The following is a 23495-nucleotide window of genomic DNA, read 5'->3' as shown; positions in this document are numbered from 1 at the left end:
CTACTGTATGACAAATGGAAAGCCGTCTACTGTATGACAAATGGAACGCCGTCTACAGCATGACAAATGGAAAGCCGTCTACTGTATGACAAATGGAAAGCCGTCTACTGTATGACAAATGGAAAGCCGTCTACTGTATATTTATTTCTGTTGAATCAAATACACTGAACAAAAATAGAAAAGCAACACGCAACAATTTCAAAGAGTTACAGTTTATATGAGGAAATCAGTCAATTTAAATAAATGTGTTAGGCCCTAATCTATGGATTTCACATGACTGGGAATACAGATATGCATCTGTTGGTCAAAGATCAGAAAACCAGTCTGTATCTGGTGTGACCACCATTTGCCTCATGCAGCGCGACACATCTCCTTCGCATAGAGTCGATCAGGCTGTTGACTGTGGAATGTTGTCCCACTCCTCTTCAATGGCTGTGTGTGAAGTTGCTGGATATTGGCGGGAACTGGAACACGCTGTCGTGCACGTTGATCCAGAGCATCCCAAACATGCTCAATGGGTAACTTGTCTGGAGAGTATGCAGGCCATGGAAGAACTGGGATATTTTCAGCTTCCAGGAATTGTGTACAGATCTTTGCAACATGAGGCCATGCATTATCATGCTGAAACATGAGGTGATGGTGGCGGATGAATGGCACAATAATGGGCCTCAGGATCTCGTCAATTTGTGCATTCAAATTGCCATCGATAAAATACAATTGTGTTCTTTGTCCGTACCATAACCCCACCGCCACCATGGGGCACTATGTTCACAACGTTGACATCAGCAAACCACCTGCCATATATGTGCTCTGCGGAGGCCGGCACTGCCAAATTCTCTAAAATGACTTTGGAGGCGGCTTATGGTAGAGAGATTAATATTAAATTCTCTGGAAACAGCTCTGGTGGATATTAAATTAATCAGCATGTCAATTGCACACTCTCTCAAAACTTGGGACATCTGTGCCATTATGTTGTGTGACAAAACTGCACATTTTAGAGTGGCCTTTTATGTCCCCCAGCACAAGGTGCATCTATGTAATGATCATGCTGTTGAATCAGCTTCTTGATATGCCACACCGGTCAGGTGGATGGATTATCTTGGCAAAGGAGAAATGCTCACTAACAGGGATGTAAACAAATTTGTGGGCAACATTTGAGAGAAATACATTTTTTGTGCATTATGGGAAGTTTCAGCTCATGGGACCAACAATTTACATTTATATATTTGTTCAGTGTATATATCTTTACAAAATGACAAATGTTTTTACTGTAAATTATTGCCTCTTTAATATTGTCCCCATGCCTTTCACCTCTCAATAATACCTTAATTCTCTCCATTCCTCTCTTCTCCTCCCCTCTTCTATCCAAACATCTCTCTATTCCTCTCCTCTCTTCTTCTCCTGCCCTCTTCTGTCCACTTCTCCCACACTTGACCCTCAGGCTCCATATTTCTGGCCTTCTAACTGCTGGGAACCAGAGAACACAGACTATGGTAAGTCCATAGAAATAGTAGAACAGAAATTCCCTTTCAAATCAAAGCTCTGTGATGGGTGGAAACTCTTTGTCTATGGTAAGTCCATCACTGTAAGGGCTAGACATCATAACGCTACCTCCTATAGGACAGTGTCCCCCATCACTCCTGAAGAGCATTATAGCCACAGCTCTCAGAACAGTCACAACCAGGAGACCACTCAGCTCCAGTGGACACCTCCCTGGGTGAGCAGGGAGGAACTAAATATGATCAGGGACTAGGACCGGGAGAGGGTGAAGAGGAGGGGAGATGGAGGAGGGATGGAAGATGAGTGGGATGGATGGATGGATGGATGGATGGATGGATGGATGGATGGATGGATGGATGGATGGATGGATGGATGTGGGGAGAGGGAGAGTGGGATGGATGGATGGATGGATGGATGGATGGATGGATGGATGGATGGATGGATGGATGGATGGATGGATGGATGGATGGATGGATGGATGGATGGATGGATGGATATGGGGAGAGGGAGAGTGGGATGGATGGATATGGGGAGAGGGAGAGTGGGATGGATGGATGTGGGGAGAGGGAGAGTGGGATGGATGGATATGGGGAGAGGGAGAGTGGGATGGATGGATGTGGGGAGAGGGAGAGTGGGATGGATGGATATGGGGAGAGGGAGAGAGAGAAGGTAAGAGCGATGCAGGGTGAGGATGGGTGGAGAGGGAGAGGGATGAATGGATTGAAGGGAAAGGAATTTACAGAACCACTGATAAGGCTCAGTCTCAGGTCTCTCTCTCTCTCTCTCTCTCTCTCTCCATCTCTCTCTCTCTTTCTCGCTCTCTCTCTCTCTCTCTCTCTCTCTCTCTCTCTCTCTCTCTCTCTCTCAATCTCTCTCTATCTTTCTCACTCTCTCTCTCTCTCCTCCAGCTATCTATCTGTGCAAGAGGACCATGCAGAACAAGACTCGTTTGGAGCTGGCTGATTACGAGGCGGTGTGTACCAGTGTCATGTGATTATGTGGCTGTGTGTACCAGTGTCATGTGATTATGTGGCTGTGTGTACCAGTGTCATGTGATTATGAGGCAGTACCAGTGTCATGTGATTACGAGGCGGTGGGTACCAGTGTCATGTGATTATGAGGCAGTACCAGTGTCATGTGATTATGAGGCAGTACCAGTGTCATGTGATTATGAGGCAGTACCAGTTTCATGTGATTATGAGGCAGTACCAGTGTCATGTGATTATGAGGCGGTGGGTACCAGTGTCATGTGATTATGAGGCAGTACCAGTGTCATGTGATTATGAGGCAGTACCAGTGTCATGTGATTATGAGGCAGTACCAGTGTCATGTGATTATGAGGCAGTACCAGTGTCTTGTGATTATGAGGCAGTACCAGTGTCATGTGATTATGAGGCAGTACCAGTGTCATGTGATTATGAGGCAGTACCAGTGTCATGTGATTATGAGGCAGTACCAGTGTCATGTGATTATGAGGCAGTACCAGTGTCATGTGATTATGAGGCAGTACCAGTGTCATGTGATTATGAGGCAGTACCAGTGTCATGTGATTATGAGGCGGTGGGTACCAGTGTCATGTGACTATGAGGCAGTACCAGTGTCATGTGACTATGAGGCAGTACCAGTGTCATGTGATTATGAGGCAGTACCAGTGTCATGTGATTATGAGGCGGTGGGTACCAGTGTCATGTGATTATGAGGCGGTGGGTACCAGTGTCATGTGATTATGAGGCAGTACCAGTGTCATGTGATTATGAGGCAGTACCAGTGTCATGTGACTATGAGGCAGTACCAGTGTCATGTGACTATGAGGCAGTACCAGTGGCATGTGATTATGAGGCAGTACCAGTGTCATGTGATTATGAGGCAGTACCAGTGTCATGTGATTATGAGGCAGTACCAGTGTCATGTGATTATGAGGCGGTGGGTACCAGTGTCATATGATTATGAGGCAGTACCAGTGTCATGTGACTATGAGGCAGTACCAGTGTCATGTGACTGAGGCAGTACCAGTGTCATGTGACTATGAGGCGGTACCAGTGTCATGTGACTATGAGGCGGTGGGTACCAGTCTCGTGCTACATCCCAAATGACACCCTATTCCCTATATAGTGCCCTACTTTAGACCAGAGTCCTATGGCACCCTATTCCCTATATAGTGCCCTACTTTTGACAGGGGCCTATAAGAAAATGTGGGACAGGCCTGGAGTGTCCAAAATTGTAGATTATAGTATCAATCAATATGACTGTCTGACTGTAACTGGAAACATTACGCTTAAAGCTCTCCTCTCCCTTTCTCCCCCTCCCTCCCTTTCTCCATCTCTCCCTCCCTCTCCTCTCCCCATCCTCTCCCTCTCATCTCCCTTTCTCCCTCTCTCTCCCTCCCTCTCGCCTCATACTATCCTTCTCTCCCTCCCTCTCCTCTCCCTCTCCTTTCCCTCTCGCCTTCTCTCTCCCTCTCCTCTCCCTCTCCCCATCCTCTCCCTCTCCTCTCCTCTCCCTCTCATCTCCCTCTCCCTCCCTCTCGCCCTCCCTCCCTCCCTCCCTCCCTCCCTCCCTCCCTCCCTCCCTCCCTCCCTCCCTCTCCTCTCTCTCTCCTCTCCTCTCCTCTCCCCTCCCTCCCTCCCTCCCTCTCTCTCCCTCTCTCTCTCTCCTCCCTCTCCCCTCCTTCTCTCCATTAATCAGGAGAACCTAGCCAGACTACAGAGAGCCTTCACTAGGAAGTGGGAGTTTATCTTCATGCAGGCCGAGGCTCAGGTCAAGTAAGTGAAGTTGTCGTGTGTTTGTGTGTGTGTGTGTGTGTGTGGGCTGGTTCTTAAACCTAAAATCGCCAAAAGTCCCTACAAGGATAGTAAAACAAGGAAAAATCTCCGTTGTGGGGACATTTCCCACGTTCTCATCAGGACAAAGGCTATTATAGTTGAGGGTTAGGGTTACTATTAGGGTTACTATTAGGGTTATGGTGAATGTAAGGGGTTAGCCCCTTAACCCTATACCTAACCCTAATTCTATCCCTAACCTTAAACCTAAACCTCTAAGTCTAAAATAACCTTTGTCCTCTTGGGGACCTGGGAAATTTCCTCTGAAGGGATAATTTTCCTTGTTTTACTATCCTTGTGGGGACTTTTGGGGATTTCCGGTACCCATTAGGATATTAATACAAGCCAACGCACGCACGCACGCACGCACGCACGCACGCACGCACGCACGCACGCACGCACGCACGCACACACACACACACACACGCGCACACACGCACACACGCAGACACACACACACACACACATTATGTTATTCTATCCTCGTGGGGACCTATTTTCCCTAACCCCTAAACATAACCCTAACCCCTAAACATAACCCTAACCCCTAAACATAACCCTAACCCCTAAACATAACCCTAACCCTAACCTTAATCCAAACACTAAAACTAAAACTAAACATAACCTTAGGGTAAGGGTTTAGGGAAAATATAATTTTGAATGGAAATCAATTTTAGGTCCCCACAAGGATAGAATAACATAAAGTGTGTGTGTGTGTGTGTGTGTTTTCCTCCTTTTATATTAGTAAGTGTATTGTATTCGGGTGGATGTCTTTTTCTCTCTCTCCCTCTTTCTTTCATTCTTTCTCTCTCTCTCACACACACTCTCCCTCTCTCACTCTCCCCCTCTCTCTATCTCTCTCCCCCCTCTCTTCTTCTTCGTCTTCTCCAGGATCGACAGGAAAAAGGATAGAATTGAGAGGAAGATTCTAGATAGTCAAGAAAGAGCTTTCTGGGATGTCCATAGACCTGTGGTATGTGTGTGTGTGTGTGTGAGTGAGTGTGTGAGTGAGTGAGTGAGTGAGTGAGTGAGTGAGTGAGTGAGTGAGTGAGTGAGTGAGTGAGTGAGTGAGTGAGTGAGTGAGTGAGTGAGTGAGTGAGTGAGTGAGTGAGTGAGTGAGTGAAATATTACTGTACCTGGACTGCTAACACTGCATTTCATTATTGAAAACGTTTCCTTACTCCCGTGCTTGTTGAACATAACACTTGATCCTCTATGATCTACAGCCAGGTTGTGTGAACACCACAGAGATGGACATCAGGAAATGCAGACGCATGAGGAACCCACAGAGAGTCAAGAAGGTACGGACAGGAAGGACTAGATTCCCTAGACTGTGGCCAGAACTCTTGGGTTGATGAAGTGGGTGGGTCACAAGACAATGTCGAAGGCTTTACAAAAAAAGTTTGAAAAACCCAATATTGAGGAATGGGGTGGTAACATAGCACACTACCCTCTCCTTCCTTCTCTTAAATGTCTCTCTACTTCTCTCCATCCCCCTGTCCAGTCAGTGTATGGTCTGATAGACGAGGGCCAGTCTCAGAGCCCTGTACACACACCATCACAAATAGCCAGAAAAGGCACCAAAGCAGACGTGGAGAAGGAGGTACTTCTGTGTGTTCTATTAGATGTTGGATGTTCTATTAGATGTTCTATTAGATGTTCTATTAGATGTTGGATGTTCTATTAGATGTTGGATGTTCTATTAGATGTTGGATGTTCTATTAGATGTTGGATGTTCTATTAGATGTTGGATGTTCTATTAGATGTTCTATTAGATAATGGATGTTCTATTAGATCATGGATGTTCTATTAGATGTTGGATGTTCTATTAGATGTTATATTAGATGTTTGCTGTTCAATTAGATGCTGGATGTTCTATTAGATCTGTTAGATGTTGGATGTTCTAATAGATGTTAGACGTTCTATTAGATGTTATATTAGATGTTAGACGTTCTATTAGATGTTCTATTAGATGTTGGATGTTATATTAGACGTTGGATGTTCTATTAGATGTTCTATTAGATGTTGGATGTTCTATTAGATGTTATATTAGATGTTGGATGTTATATTAGACGTTCTATTAGATGTTAGACGTTCTATTAGATGTTATATTAGATGTTAGATGTTCTATTAGACGTTCTATTAGATGTTGGATGTTATATTAGACGTTCTATTAGATGTTGGATGTTCTATTAGATGTTGGATGTTCTATTAGATGTTATATTAGATGTTGGATGTTCTATTAGATGTTGGATGTTCTATTAGATGTTGGATGTTATATTAGATGTTGGATGTTCTATTAGATGTTGGATGTTCTATTAGATGTTGGATGTTCTATTCGATGTTGGATGTTCTATTCGATGTTGGATGTTCTATTAGATGTTATATTAGATGTTGGATGTTCTATTCGATGTTGGATGTTCTATTAGATGTTCTATTAGATGTTGGATGTTCTATTAGATGTTGGATGTTCTATTAGATGTTGGATGTTCTATTAGATGTTATATTAGATGTTGGATGTTCTATTAGATGTTGGATGTTCTATTAGATGTTGGATGTTCTATTAGATGTTGGATGTTCTATTAGATGTTGGATGTTCTATTCGATGTTGGATGTTCTATTCGATGTTGGATGTTCTATTAGATGTTATATTAGATGTTGGATGTTCTATTAGATGTTGGATGTTCTATTAGATGTTGGATGTTCTATTAGATGTTCTATTAGATGTTGGATGTTATATTAGATGTTCTATTAGATGTTGGATGTTCTATTAGATGTTGGATGTTCTATTAGATGTTATATTAGATGTTGGATGTTCTATTAGATGTTGGATGTTTTTTAGATGTTGGATGTTATATTAGATGTTGGATGTTATATTAGATGTTGGATGTTCTATTAGATGTTGGATGTTCTATTAGATGTTATATTAGATGTTGGATGTTCTATTAGATGTTCTATTAGATGTTGGATGTTATATTAGATGTTCTATTAGATGTTGGATGTTCTATTAGATGTTGGATGTTCTATTAGATGTTCTATTAGATGTTGGATGTTCTATTAGATGTTATATTAGATGTTGGATGTTCTATTAGATGTTCTATTAGATGTTGGATGTTATATTAGATGTTCTATTAGATGTTGGATGTTCTATTAGATGTTGGATGTTCTATTAGATGTTATATTAGATGTTGGATGTTATATTAGATGTTCTATTAGATGTTGGATGTTCTATTAGATGTTGGATGTTCTATTAGATGTTATATTAGATGTTGGATGTTTTTTAGATGTTGGATGTTCTATTAGATGTTGGATGTTTTTTAGATGTTGGATGTTATATTAGATGTTGGATGTTATATTAGATGTTGGATGTTCTATTAGATGTTGGATGTTCTATTAGATGTTGGATGTTTTTTAGATGTTGGATGTTTTTTAGATGTTGGATGTTATATTAGATGTTGGATGTTATATTAGATGTTGGATGTTATATTAGATGTTATATTAGATGTTGGATGTTCTATTAGATGTTGGATGTTCTATTAGATGTTGGATGTTTTTTAGATGTTGGATGTTATATTAGATGTTGGATGTTATATTAGATGTTGGATGTTATATTAGATGTTGGATGTTCTATTAGATGTTGGATGTTATATTAGATGTTGGATGTTATATTAGATGTTGGATGTTATATTAGATGTTGGATGTTATATTAGATGTTGGATGTTATATTAGATGTTATATTAGATGTTGGATGTTCTATTAGATGTTGGATGTTTTTTAGATGTTGGATGTTATATTAGATGTTGGATGTTATATTAGATGTTGGATGTGATATTAGATGTTGGATGTTATATTAGATGTTATATTAGATGTTGGATGTTCTATTAGATGTTATATTAGATGTTGGATGTTTTTTAGATGTTGGATGTTATATTAGATGTTGGATGTTCTATTAGATGTTCTATTAGATGTTGGATGTTATATTAGATGTTGGATGTTATATTAGACGTTCTATTAGATGTTGGATGTTATATTAGATGTTGGATGTTATATTAGATGTTGGATGTGATATTAGATGTTATATTAGATGTTGGATGTTCTATTAGATGTTATATTAGATGTTGGATGTTTTTAGATGTTGGATGTTCTATTAGATGTTGGATGTTATATTAGATGTTGGATGTTATATTAGACGTTCTATTAGATGTTGGATGTGATATTAGATGTTATATTAGATGTTGGATGTTATATTAGACGTTCTATTAGATGTTGGATGTTATATTAGACGTTCTATTAGATGTTGGATGTTATATTAGACGTTCTATTAGATGTTGGATGTTATATTAGACGTTCTATTAGATGTTGGATGTTTTATTAGATGGTGGATGTTATATTAGATGTTCTATTAGATGTTGAATCTTATGTTAGATGTTCTATTAGATGTTGAATGTTCTATTCGATGCTGGATGTTCTATTAGATGTTGAATCTTATGTTAGATGTTCTATTAGATGTTGAATCTTATGTTGGATGTTCTATTAGATGTTGGATGTTCTATTAGATGTTGGATGTTATATTAGATGTTGGATGTGATATTATATGTTCTATTAGATATTGGATCTTCTATTATTTGTTCTATTAGATGTTGGATGTTCTATTCGATGTTGGATGTTCTGTTAGATGTTTTATTAGATGCTGGATGTTCTATTCCATGTTCTATTAGATGGTGGGAGTTATATTGGACAGTGTACCCATCAATCCTGTGGAACATTGTTGACAGCCACAGCTCTCAGAAGAACATATCTCTGAGTTTATCTTTTAGAAACCAGTTTTAATCGTAATAATTGAATATTGATTTATATTGTTTCTCCTCACCCCTGTTCAGATTGTGTTTCTTAACAGCCAGTTGGACCGACACTGTATAAAGGTTTCTAAAGTCGCTGAGAGGTAGGTATGAGCAAAGCATATCCTTTCATAAAGCACTTTGACCTTGATGAATCAACACATACATATTGTATTCAACCGGTATGGAATTCCAGAGCTCTGAATAGAAGAAACCGTCCCCCTCCTTTCCTCTGCACACCTCCAACACCAGTCTCTCTTGAGCCTTTGGCTCAGTACCCTCCCTAGCCCAGTCCATGCAGCTCTCCAGTGAATCATAGGTCTGCTGTGTAGTGTTGTTAGCTTACAGCACCAGCACAGAGACTGTGATTACTCCATCAGGTCGGCTGGTGGGTGACATTTGACCCTAGCCATAGAGCTGGGGATGATTGTGGGCTCAGCCTTAGGTAAGGTCAAGGGACACGGTAGAGGCTGAAGGGCAGGACTGAAGTGGTTTATGGTTTCCGAATGTGAGCATCTACCAGGGATTGTGTGTGTGTGTGTGTGTGTGTGTGTGTGTGTGTGTGTGTGTGTGTGTGTGTGTGTGTGTGTGTGTGTGTGTGTGTGTGTGTGTGTGTGTGTGTGTGTGTGTGTGTGTGTGTGTGTGTGTGTGTGTGTGTGTGTGTGTGTGTGTGTGTGTGTGTGTGTGTGTGTGTGTGTGTCCTTTAAAGAGCTAATGGCCAGTGTCACTATGGTGATGCTGGCAGGGTGTTTGAAACTGGGCTTGCACTGTGGTGGAAATTACTGTTGGCTCACCAGTTTCCATCTAAACTTCTGTTGACTAACCAGTTTCCATCTAAACTACTGTTGGCTCACCAGTTTCCACCTAAACTACTGTTGGCTCACCAGTTTCCACCTAAATTACTGTTGGCTCACCAGTTTCCACCTAAACTACTGTTGGCTCACCAGTTTCCACCTAAATTACTGTTGGCTCACCAGTTTCCATCTAAACTACTGTTGGCTCACCAGTTTCCACCTAAACTACTGTTGGCTCACCAGTTTCCACCTAAATTACTGTTGGCTCACCAGTTTCCATCTAAACTACTGTTGGCTCACCAGTTTCCATCTAAATTACTGTTGGCTCACCAGTTTCCACCTAAACTACTGTTGGCTCACCAGTTTCCACCTAAACTACTGTTGGCTCACCAGTTTCCACCTAAATTACTGTTGGCTCACCAGTTTCCATCTAAACTACTGTTGGCTCACCAGTTTCCACCTAAATTACTGTTGGCTCACCAGTTTCCACCTAAACTACTGTTGGCTCACCAGTTTCCACCTAAATTACTGTTGGCTCACCAGTTTCCATCTAAACTACTGTTGGCTCACCAGTTTCCACCTAAACTACTGTTGGCTCACCAGTTTCCATCTAAACTACTGTTGGCTCACCAGTTTCCATCTAAATTACTGTTGGCTCACCAGTTTCCACCTAAACTACTGTTGGCTCACCAGTTTCCACCTAAACTACTGTTGGCTCACCAGTTTCCACCTAAATTACTGTTGGCTCACCAGTTTCCACCTAAATTACTGTTGGCTCACCAGTTTCCATCTAAACTACTGTTGGCTCACCAGTTTCCACCTAAACTACTGTTGGCTCACCAGTTTCCATCTAAACTACTGTTGGCTCACCAGTTTCCATCTAAATTACTGTTGGCTCACCAGTTTCCACCTAAACTACTGTTGGCTCACCAGTTTCCACCTAAACTACTGTTGGCTCACCAGTTTCCACCTAAATTACTGTTGGCTCACCAGTTTCCACCTAAACTACTGTTGGCTCACCAGTTTCCATCTAAATTACTGTTGGCTCACCAGTTTCCACCTAAACTACTGTTGGCTCACCAGTTTCCACCTAAATTACTGTTGGCTCACCAGTTTCCACCTAAACTACTGTTGGCTCACCAGTTTCCATCTAAACTACTGTTGGCTCACCAGTTTCCATCTAAATTACTGTTGGCTCACCAGTTTCCATCTAAACTACTGTTGGCTCACCAGTTTCCATCTAAACTACTGTTGGCTCACCAGTTTCCATCTAAATTACTGTTGGCTCACCAGTTTCCATCTAAACTACTGTTGGCTCACCAGTTTCCATCTAAACTACTGTTGGCTCACCAGTTTCCATCTAAACTACTGTTGGCTCACCAGTTTCCATCTAAATTACTGTTGGCTCACCAGTTTCCATCTAAACTACTGTTGGCTCACCAGTTTCCATCTAAATTACTGTTGGCTCACCAGTTTCCACCTAAACTACTGTTGGCTCACCAGTTTCCACCTAAATTACTGTTGGCTCACCAGTTTCCACCTAAATTACTGTTGGCTCACCAGTTTCCATCTAAACTACTGTTGGCTCACCAGTTTCCATCTAAACTACTGTTGACTTACCAGTTTCCACCTAAATTACTGTTGGCTCACCAGTTTCCACCTAAACTACTGTTGGCTCACCAGTTTCCATCTAAACTACTGTTGGCTCACCAGTTTCCACCTAAACTACTGTTGGCTCACCAGTTTCCACCTAAACTACTGTTGGCTCACCAGTTTCCACCTAAACTACTGTTGGCTCACCAGTTTCCACCTAAACTACTGTTGGCTCACCAGTTTCCATCTAAACTACTGTTGGCTCACCAGTTTCCACCTAAACTACTGTTGGCTCACCAGTTTCCATCTAAACTACTGTTGGCTCACCAGTTTCCATCTAAACTACTGTTGGCTCACCAGTTTCCACCTAAACTACTGTTGGCTCACCAGTTTCCATCTAAACTACTGTTGGCTCACCAGTTTCCACCTAAATTACTGTTGGCTCACCAGTTTCCATCTAAACTACTGTTGGCTCACCAGTTTCCATCTAAACTACTGTTGGCTCACCAGTTTCCACCTAAACTACTGTTGGCTCACCAGTTTCCACCTATTTTTTTATATATTTTTTTATTTAACCTTTATTTAACTTGGCAAGTCAGTTAAGAAAAACATCTTATTTACATTGACTGCCTCCCCCGGCCAAACCCGGACGACGCTGGGCCAATTGTGCTGACCTAGAACTGACATCCGACTGGTCGTGTGTCAGTCTTCCCAATGTCCATCTCTGAGTATTGTCTGTTGTGTTGCTTTCAGTCTGATGAGTTACACAGAGCAGTACCAGGAGTATGACCCGTTTGTGATGTCACCAGAACCTTCCAACCCCTGGACCAGTGACGACCTCTCATTCTGGGACCTGGAAGCCAGGTGAGAACCACAGCGACTAGAATCACGTGATAATAAGGTCTTGTAAAAAGGTCTTTGGTTGCAGGGTTGCAAAGGCATCAACTACAGAAGGAAACACCCAAACTCACTGGAAATAGACTTCCCAGGGAGCAAAGCTTTTCCCTATTCTAGCCCTCAGCCTTTTCTAGGGCTTTCCAATCAACCCACAATCAACCTCGGTGACCGAATGGAACACAGGGCAAAGACAAGCTATCGTCCTATATCCTTCCTATATAGTGCCTTCAAAGTACCAGAGTTACAGATAAGCTATCTATCTCGCCTATGCTGTGTCTCACATAATCCCCTTTAGACTTAGAAATGACCGAAGGGCAATGACCCTCCTATCGTCCTTATATTATTATTAAAGACAGATATAAAATAAATCTTCAGGGCTAGACTACGCTGTGTTACCCAGGACTGTGTAGTTCTTCTGGAACCCTTGAGGTTAATCAACCCAGACATACAATCATTGTGTCTAATGTAGCTTCATCATCCAGATAGATGTATTAATGATATAGAGTAGAGGTTAGGGAAATGTCCTGCAGAGATTTAAATGATAAGGTGTCACGTGAATGATGCCATTACAGTACTGTGCTGTCAATGTTTTTACTTCCCTGTCACCACTTGTCCAACGTAGTGTGGTGTTTGAGACTGTTTGATATCAAAGTATTCATTTTTTCTATCTCTTTTTTAAATATATTTTGATCTTTCATGAATTCTAACTTTCTCTCCCTCTCCCCTCCCTCCCTACCCCCTCTCTCCCTCCCCTCAGTAACGACCCCAGTCAACAGAGGGTGAGGAAGTGGGGTTTCTCTCTAGATGAAGCTCTGAAGGATCCGGCAGGACGAGACCAGTTCCTCAAGTTCCTGGAATCAGAGTTCAGCTCAGAGAACCTACAGTGAGTTACACAGAATTCCTCATCCTCCTTTCATTCCTTGTTTCCTAATTTTCTCTAATCCTTCCTCATTTCCTCTGAGTTCAGAGTTCAGAGAACCTACAGTAAGACACACAGAACACTCCTCTCCTCTTCTTCTTTCATTCACACATCCTTTATCTCATCCTTTCCTTATTTCCTCTCCTTTCCCTTCCCCTCCCCATCTCCTCCTTCCATCCCTCTTCCATCAACTGATCCCTTAGCTTCATCCCATCCCTTCATTCTTCTCCTTCTTCATCCTCTTCCATCCATCCCCGGCTACCTCCATCTTTACCCTTCATCTCCTACCTCTTTCCTCATCCTCTTCCTCTTCCATCCATCCTCCACTACCTCCATCTTTACCCTTCATCTCCTACCTCTTTCCTCATCCTCTTCCATCCATCCCCGACTACCTCCATCTTTACCCTTCATCTCCTACCTCTTTCCTCATCCTCTTCCTCTTCCATCCATCCCCCACTACCTCCATCTTTACCCTTCATCTCCTACCTCTTTCCTCATCCTCGTCCATCCATCCCCCACTACCTCCATCTTTACCCTTCATCTCCTACCTCTTTCCTCATCCTCTTCCATCCATCCCCCACTACCTCTTTCCTTTCCTCTGCACATCCCTCTGTTTGAAAGTTAACCTCATTACCTCTACCCTGTATGTGAGTATGTGTGTCCCCTGAAGGCATGTTCTGATGAAGGGCTCTACTAAAGACGATAACAGGGTGGTGGACTGGACAGATAACCGAGGTCACTGGAGCCTTGGGGCTACTTAGGACAGACGAACACACACCCTTATCTCTCTCCACTATCTCGCCCTCTATCCAATCCACCTCTTTAATCACGTTGCTTTTATGGTTTTCCAAAAGGTTGGTGCTGTAGTGTAATAACGTGTAACCCCTATACAGGTTCTGGTTGGTGCTGTAATAATGTGTAAACCCTATACAGGTTCTGGTTGGTGATGTAATAATGTGTAAACCCTATACAGGTTCTGGTTGGTGCTGTAATAATGTGTAAACCCTATACAGGTTCTGGTTGGTGCTGTAATAATGTGTAAACCCTATACAGGTTCTGGTTGGTGCTGTAATAATGTGTAAACCCTATACAGGTTCTGGTTGGTGCTGTAATAATGTGTAAACCCTATACAGGTTCTGGTTGGTGCTGTAATAATGTGTAAACCCTATACAGGTTCTGGTTGGTGCTGTAATAATGTGTAAACCCTATACAGGTTCTGGTTGGTGCTGTAATAATGTGTAAACCCTATACAGGTTCTGGTTGGTGCTGTAATAATGTGTAAACCCTATACAGGTTCTGGTTGGTGCTGTAATAATGTGTAAACCCTATACAGGTTCTGGTTGGTGCTGTAATAATGTGTAAACCCTATACAGGTTCTGGTTGGTGCTGTAATAATGTGTAAACCCTATACAGGTTCTGGTTGGTGCTGTAATAATGTGTAACCCCTATACAGGTTCTGGTTGGTGCTGTAATAATGTGTAAACCCTATACAGGTTCTGGTTGGTGCTGTAATAATGTGTAAACCCTATACAGGTTCTGGTTGGTGCTGTAATAACGTGTAAACCCTATACAGGTTCTGGTTGGTGCTGTAATAACGTGTAAACCCTATACAGGTTCTGGTTGGTGCTGTAATAATGTGTAAACCCTATACAGGTTCTGGTTGGTGCTGTAATAATGTGTAAACCCTATACAGGTTCTGGTTGGTGCTGTAATAATGTGTAAACCCTATACAGGTTCTGGTTGGTGCTGTAATAATGTGTAAACCCTATACAGGTTCTGGTTGGTGCTGTAATAATGTGTAAACCCTATACAGGTTCTGGTTGGTGCTGTAAAATGTGTAAACCCTATACAGGTTCTGTTGGTGCTGTAATAATGTGTAAACCCTATACAGGTTCTGGTTGGTGCTGTAATGTGTAAACCCTCTACAGGTTCTGGTTGGTGCTGTAATAATGTGTAAACCCTATACAGGTTCTGGTTGGTGCTGTAATAATGTGTAAACCCTATACAGGTTCTGGTTGGTAATGTAATAATGTGTAAACCCTATACAGGTTCTGGTTGGTGCTGTAATAATGTGTAAACCCTATACAGGTTCTGGTTGGTGCTGTAATAATGTGTAAACCCTATACAGGTTCTGGTTGGTGCTGTAATAATGTGTAAACCCTATACAGGTTCTGGTTGATGCTGTAATAATGTGTAAACCCTATACAGGTTCTGGTTGGTGCTGTAATAATGTGTAAACCCTATACAGGTTCTGGTTGGTGCTGTATAATGTGTAACCCCTATACAGGTTCTGGTTGGTGCTGTAATAATGTGTAAACCCTATACAGGTTCTGGTTGGTGCTGTAATAATGTGTAAACCCTATACAGGTTCTGGTTGGTGCTGTAATAATGTGTAAACCCTATACAGGTTCTGGTTGGTGCTGTAATAATGTGTAAACCATATACAGGTTCTGGTTGGTGCTGTAATAATGTGTAAACCCTATACAGGTTCTGGTTGGTGCTGTAATAATGTGTAAACCCTCTACAGGTTCTGGTTGGTGCTGTAATAATGTGTAAACCCTATACAGGTTCTGGTTGGTGCTGTAATAATGTGTAAACCCTATACAGGTTCTGGTTGGTGCTGTAATAATGTGTAAACCCTCTACAGGTTCTGGTTGGTGCTGTAATAATGTGTAAACCCTCTACAGGTTCTGGTTGGTGCTGTAATAATGTGTAAACCCTATACAGGTTCTGGTTGGTGCTGTAATAATGTGTAAACCCTATACAGGTTCTGGTTGGTGCTGTAATAATGTGTAAACCCTATACAGGTTCTGGTTGGTGCTGTAATAATGTGTAAACCCTATACAGGTTCTGGTTGGTGCTGTAATAATGTGTAAACCCTATACAGGTTCTGGTTGGTGCTGTAATAATGTGTAAACCCTATACAGGTTCTGGTTGGTGCTGTAATAATGTGTAAACCCTATACAGGTTCTGGTTGGTGCTGTAATAATGTGTAAACCCTATACAGGTTCTGGTTGGTGCTGTAATAATGTGTAAACCCTATACAGGTTCTGGTTGGTGCTGTAGTGTAATAATGTGTAAACCCTATACAGGTTCTGGTTGGTGCTGTAATAATGTGTAAACCCTATACAGGTTCTGGTTGGTGCTGTAATAATGTGTAAACCCTATACAGGTTCTGGTTGGTGCTGTAATAATGTGTAAACCCTATACAGGTTCTGGTTGGTGCTGTAATAATGTGTAAACCCTATACAGGTTCTGGTTGGTGCTGTAATAATGTGTAAACCCTATACAGGTTCTGGTTGGTGCTGTAATAATGTGTAAACCCTATACAGGTTCTGGTTGGTGCTGTAATAATGTGTAAACCCTATACAGGTTCTGGTTGGTGCTGTAATAATGTGTAAACCCTATACAGGTTCTGGTTGGTGCTGTAATAATGTGTAAACCCTATACAGGTTCTGGTTGGTGCTGTAATAATGTGTAAACCCTATACAGGTTCTGGTTGGCGGTGCAGGATCTGAAGAGGCAGCCCCTGGAGAACGTGGCAGAGCGGGCTCAGGAGATCTGGACAGAGTTTCTGGCAGAAGGCGCTTCCAGCTCCATCAACCTGGACTCACACAGCTACGAACGAACCAGCGCCAACCTTAAAGACCCGGGACGATACAGCTACGAAGACGCACAGGTTAATTATATTACAGACAGAAAGACAGCTAAGAAGTTGCAGAGGTACAATATATTACAAACAGACAGACAGACAGACAGACAGGTGCATTATATTACATACAGACAGACAGATATACAGGTACATTATATTACAGACAGACAGGTACATTACATTATATTACAGACAGACAGACAGACAGACAGACAGACACATTATATTACAGACAGACAGACAGACAGACAGACAGACAGACAGACAGACAGACAGACAGACAGACAGACAGACAGACAGACAGGTACATATATTACAGACAGATGGAGAGAGAGAGAAATAGGTTCATTATATTACAGACAGACAGAGAGACAGGTTCATTATATTACAGACAGACAGAAAGGTACTTTATATAAGCTAGGAGGAAGAGAAGGAGGTAGAAAGAGGAAGGGACACAGGAAGGGGAGGAGATAGAATGAGGGAGGGACACCAGAAGGGGAGGAGGTAGAAGAGGGAGGGACACAGGAAGGGGAGGAGGTAGAAGAGGGAGGGACACAGGAAGGGGAGGAGGTAGAAGAGGGAGGGGACACAGGAAGGGGAGGAGGTAGAAGAGAGAGGGACACAGGAAGGAGAGGAGGTAGAAGAGGGAGGGACACAGGAAGGGGAGGAGGTAGAAGAGGGAGGGACACAGGAAGGGGAGGAGGTAGAAGAGGGAGGGGACACAGGAAGGGGAGGAGGTAGAAGAGAGAGGGACACAGGAAGGAGAGGAGGTAGAAGAGGGAGGGACACCGGAAGGGGAGGAGGTAGAAGAGGGAGGGGACACAGGAAGGGGAGGAGGTAGAAGAGGGAGGGACACCGGAAGGGGAGGAGGTAGAAAGAGGGAGGGACACAGGACGGGGAGGAGGTAGAAGAGAGAGGGACACAGGAAGGAGAGGAGGTAGAAGAGGGAGGGACACAGGAAGGGGAGGAGGTAGAAGAGGCAGGGACACAGGAAGGGGAGGAGGTAGAAGAGGGAGGGGACACAGGAAGGGGATGAGGTAGAAGAGGGAGGGACACCGGAAGGGGAGGAGGTAGAATGAGGGAGGGACACAGGAAAGGGAGGAGGTAGAAAGAGGGAGGGACACAGGAAGGGGAGGAGGTAGAAGAGGGAGGGACACAGGAAGTTGAGGAGATAGAAAGAGGGAGGGACACAGGAAGGGGAGGAGGTAGAAAGAGGGAGGAACACAGGAAGGGGAGGAGGTAGAAAGAGGGAGGGACATAGGAAGGGAGCCTGCAGAAACAAGCATACTGCTAAAACACACAATGATCTCTGACTCCTCCCTTTCTCCTGTTTCAGGACCACATCTATAAGCTGATGAAGAGTGACAGCTACACACGTTACCTGCGCTCCAACGCTTACCAGGAGCTGCTGATGGCCTGGAAGAAGGTGTGTGTGAGTCTGTGCTAGTCTCTTTCTGCCTGGGTAAGACTGGAGTTAGACACCTGTCCTCAGTATCCAAGATAGTGAAGTGCTGCCCTCTGTTGGAGATTTCCAGGTTCTGCAGTCAGTGACTTGGTAAACTACTGTTTAGTCTGAACCAGTGATATCATACCGTTTAGTCTGAACCAGTGATATCATACTGTTTAGTCTGAACCAGTGATATCACACTGTTCAGTCTGAACCAGTGATATCATACTGTTTAGTCTGAACCAGTGATATCATACTGTTTAGTCCGAACCAGTGATATCATACCGTTTAGTCTGAACCAGTGATATCATACCGTTTAGTCTGAACCAGTGATATCATACTGTTTAGTCTGAACCAGTGATATCATACTGTTTAGTCTGAACCAGTGATATCATACTGTTTAGTCTGAACCAGTGATATCATACTGTTTATTCTGAACCAATGATATCATACTGTTTAGTCTGAACCAGTGATATCATACTGTTTAGTCTGAACCAGTGATATCATACTGTTTATTCTGAACCAGTGATATCATACTGTTTATTCTGAACCAGTGATATCATACTGTTTAGTCTGAACCAATGATATCATAGTGTTTAGTCTGAACCAGTGATATCACACCGTTTAGTCTGAACCAGTGATATCACACCGTTTAGTCTGAACCAGTGATATCACACCGTTTAGTCTGAACCAGTGATATCATACCGTTTAGTCTGAACCAGTGATATCATACCGTTTAGTCTGAACCAGTGATATCATACTGTTTAGTCTGAACCAGTGATATCACACTGTTTATTCTGAGCCAGTGATATCATACTGTTTAGTCTGAACCAGTGATATCATACTGTTTAGTCTGAACCAGTGATATCATACTGTTTATTCTGAGCCAGTGATCTCATAGTGTTTATTCTGAACCAGTGATATCATACTGTTTAGTCTGAACCAGTGATATCACACTGTTTAGTCTGAACCAGTTATATCACACTGTTTAGTCTGACCCAGTGATATCATACTGTTTAGTCTGAACCAGTGATATCACACTGTTTAGTCTGAACCAGTGATATCACACTGTTTAGTCTGAACCAGTGATATCATACTGTTTAGTCTTCTTTACATTGTTTTCAACCAAGCTCCCTTCTCTTTTTTTTCTTCCATTTCTCCTCTCCCTTCTCTTCCCATGATGCTTTGTGCCCCAGCCTGAGACAGAGCAGCAGCAGGGAAGACGCACCTCTCTGGAGAAGTTTACACGCAGCGTGGTCAGTGGCTCTACTTCCTGTCTGTCTGTCTGTCTGTCTGTCTGTCTGTCTGTCTGTCTGTCTCTCATCTACACATAGAGATGAATTTGACCCCAACTTTGTTACAAAACGTCTAATCTGAAACCAACAAGGAAACCATCATACTAATTCCCTACTCTCTTCAGGGCAAGTCACTGACGGGCAAACGGCTGACGGGCCTGATGCCGTCGTCCTGACCAGGCCTGGGGCTAGAGTAAGACAGCCATGCCCAGAGGAGCTGCTCTGCTGTGGGGAGAGGGCTGGATGTTGATGCTGAGAGGCCTAACTGGGGCCTGGACACAACGTCACCTACATAACTGACTCCAGATCAGTTCCCTGAGCTCCAGTGGAGGACAGACAGCATGCAATAGGTCACCTAGATCTGATACGGGGACAGTGCTGTCTTTGTCTGTTTCTCAAATGTCACTCTATTCCCTATATAGTGTACTACTTTTGACCAGAGCCCTATTTTGACTAGTTTGTCCGTAGGGCTCTGGTCAAAAGTAGTGCACTATAAAGGGAATAGGTTACCATTTGGGAGGTACATATTGTGTAGTTTATCGACATATAACTCTGCCTGCTACTCTGCCTGCTCTCTGTCTCACTTAGGTTCCTTTAATCGATTCTAGAACCAAATGGAATGTCATATAACTCTATCCGCTACTCTCTGTCTCACTTAGGTTCCTTTAATCGATTCTAGAACCAAATGGAATGTCATATAACTCTATCCGCTACTCTCTGTCTCACTTAGGTTCCTTTAATCGATTCTAGAACCAAATGGAATGTCATATAACTCTATCCCCTACTCTCTGTCTCACTTAGGTTCCTTTAATCGATTCTAGAACCAAATGGAATGTCATATAACTCTATCCCCTACTCTCTGTCTCACTTAGGTTCCTTTAATCGATTCTAGAACCAAATGGAATGTCATATAACTCTATCCGCTACTCTCTGTCTCACTTAGGTTCCTTTAATCGATTCTAGAACCAAATGGAATGTCAGACTTGTTCTACTCTAGCTCAGCTTATATTAATACAGTATAATAGCTTATTGTAACGATTACACTACTATTTTGTTCAATTACAGAAACATTAAAATGCTTAAAACTTGGAACGCTTTGACTGACGTTATAATGAGTACACTCACTGGGGACTGCCTACAGTGCATTCGGAAAGTATTCAGACCACTTCACTTTTTCTACATTTCGTTACGTTACAGCTTTACTCTAAAACAGATGTAATTGTTTTTTTCCCCTCTCATCAATCTACCTACAATAGCCCACAATGACAAAGCAAAAACAGGTTTTTAGACATTTTTGCAAATTTATTACAAATAAAATATAATGGAAATTCACTTTGTCATTACGGGGTATTGTGTGTCGATTGATGAGGTAATTTTTTTTTAAATTTAATCCATTTTAGAATAAGGCTGTGGAAACGGTGAAGGGGTCTGAATAGTTTACGAATGCACTGTATATGGACATGGGAGGGGGAAAGGAATGGAACATATTGATTGAATACATGTTTGGAAAATCTGTTAGGCTTTTCAGTCTTGATTTTCTATGGACATGCAGACTTTTTATTGAATCACATTGTTATGGAGACCATGACCTTGTTAACATTCCAAGTGTCCATCACAAATGGCACCCTATTCTCTATAGTGCACTCCTTCTGACCAGCTCCCTATCAGTCCTGGTCAAAAGTAGGGCACTAAATAGGGGATAGGGTGCAATATGGAACGTAATATGGAACGCTACCCCCACATTCCAATCGAGCCCACCTCTGTCGGGGGTACAGGGCACTGAAAAGGCTATCTTATATGGGAACGGTGACGGTTGAGTATACAGTATATATGGACAGCATTTTACACTGTAGTTGTAAATTATATACAGTATCATAATAAAAAAAAGGACAATGACACAAATGCAGCTGATGTTTATCGATGTTTTGCAGAAATAGCTTGTTTTTCAGACTTCACTGAAATCAATCTGTATGCGATTTTTTCCGGCTACCCACCTTTAAAGGGAATGTTCCCGTGTTCGCGGAGACTGCATTCACGATGAACACTGTATATGTCGTCTCAATCGGCAACTACCTTTAAATGGTGCATATAGCAGACGAAGCGCGTTCGCATTGAATCTTGGCCATTGAATACGAATGGATGGGATGCCACCTAGTGGTTCAGATAAGAAGTACAGGTTCAAAATCCAAGGGGCCAAGGTTCCAGTCTATAGAGCCCCACAGTGGAGGTGTCATAATACCCATAAAACCTAGCAGTTAAACAGGGAAAGGATTCCAATCTTTTTTCCACCATTCATTTTCCCTATAGGGGATTTTAGAAACACTTAAAATAAGGGCTGTGTTTCAGGTAGTTTTTCCGTGGCATGAGGTTTTGATAATCATGTAAATCTGTCTCGGACAAGGTGCATTTTATCAATATATTCGGCTCTATTTACTCCCCGATTTGAAAATACCAATTAGTATCAAAGTAGACATTATGCAAAACTACAAATCCCAGCAAGCTCCTGCACGTCATCTCTAGCTGACACCTTTGCTAACAGTTATTGTATAAATTTAAAACTTGAACAAGACGGTTCACAGAATTGTCCATTTAAAGACATTTTGCCAATTTATTCATTACTACATTTAACATGAGTTAATCCACAGATTATTGCCTTTGACTGGATTCGGCAGTCTGGTCCAGATCATCGTGGCATGTGATGTTGGTCTCCATAAACCGGATGCAAACTGGATATTTAGATGGTTCATGAATTGGTGGATCCGGTTTATACAGACCAACATCAGGGTTGGATCTGGTTTATAGAGAACAACATCAGGGTTGGATCTGGTTTATAGAGACCAACATCAGGGTTGGATCCGGTTTATAGAGACCAACATCAGGGTTGGATCTGGTTTATAGAGACCAACATCAATGGTTGAATCCGGTTTATAGAGACCAACATCAGGGTTGGATCTGGTTTATAGAGACCAACATCAGGGTTGGATCCGGTTTATAGAGACCAACATCAGGGTTGAATCCGGTTTATAGAGACAAACATCAGGGTTGAATCCGGTTTGTAGAGACCAACATCAGGGTTGGATCCGGTTTATAGAGACCAACATCAGGGTTGGATCTGGTTTGTAGAGACCAACATCAGGGTTGGATCCGGTTCATAGAGACCAACATCAGGGTTGAATCCGGTTTATAGAAACAAACATCAGGGTTGGATCTGGTTTATAGAGACCAACATCAGGGTTGGATCCGGTTCATAGAGACAAACATCAGGGTTGGATCCGGTTTATAGAGACCAACATCAGGGTTGGATCTGGTTTATAGAGACCAACATCAGGGTTGGATCTGGTTTGTAGAGACCAACATCAGGGTTGGATCCGGTTTACCAACATCAGGGTTGGATCCGGTTTACCAACATCAGGGTTGGATCCGGTTTATAGAGACCAACACAGGGTTGGATCTGGTTTATAGAGACCAACATCAGGGTTGGATCTGGTTTATAGAGACCAACATCAGGGTTGGATCTGGTTTATAGAGACCAACATCAGTGTTGGATCTGGTTTATAGAGACCAACATCAGGGTTGGATCTGGTTTATAGAGACCAACATCAGGGTTGGATCTGGTTTATAGAGACCAACATCAGGGTTGGATCCGGTTTACCAACATCAGGGTGGGATCCGGTTTACCAACATCAGGGTTGGATCCGGTTTATAGAGACCAACATCAGGGTTGGATCTGGTTTATAGAGA

General features: G+C 42.4%; 1 protein-coding gene across 1 annotated transcript in view; it reads left to right on the top strand.

Moving 5' to 3' along the window:
• The window catches only part of LOC139582521 (regulator of G-protein signaling 6-like), a 214294-nt gene extending 193448 nt beyond the window's left edge, over window positions 1-20846 (top strand). The window contains exons 6-18 of the mRNA XM_071412600.1: window positions 1442-1493; window positions 2409-2473; window positions 4186-4262; window positions 5211-5292; window positions 5546-5620; window positions 5824-5922; window positions 9200-9261; window positions 12298-12408; window positions 13199-13324; window positions 16853-17039; window positions 18349-18438; window positions 19656-19715; window positions 19880-20846. Coding sequence (XP_071268701.1) covers window positions 1442-1493; window positions 2409-2473; window positions 4186-4262; window positions 5211-5292; window positions 5546-5620; window positions 5824-5922; window positions 9200-9261; window positions 12298-12408; window positions 13199-13324; window positions 16853-17039; window positions 18349-18438; window positions 19656-19715; window positions 19880-19930 — 1137 coding nt within the window. The 3' untranslated portion in view covers window positions 19931-20846. The remainder of the gene's footprint in view (window positions 1-1441; window positions 1494-2408; window positions 2474-4185; window positions 4263-5210; window positions 5293-5545; window positions 5621-5823; window positions 5923-9199; window positions 9262-12297; window positions 12409-13198; window positions 13325-16852; window positions 17040-18348; window positions 18439-19655; window positions 19716-19879) is intronic.
• Window positions 20847-23495: the final 2649 nt, after the last annotated feature.

This window comes from Salvelinus alpinus, chromosome 8 (genome assembly GCF_045679555.1).
Source record: "Salvelinus alpinus chromosome 8, SLU_Salpinus.1, whole genome shotgun sequence".
Classification (NCBI taxonomy): Eukaryota; Metazoa; Chordata; class Actinopteri; order Salmoniformes; family Salmonidae; genus Salvelinus; species Salvelinus alpinus.
The sequence above is the reverse complement of the archived record's forward strand: the minus strand, read 5'-3'. Positions and strand labels throughout refer to the sequence as shown.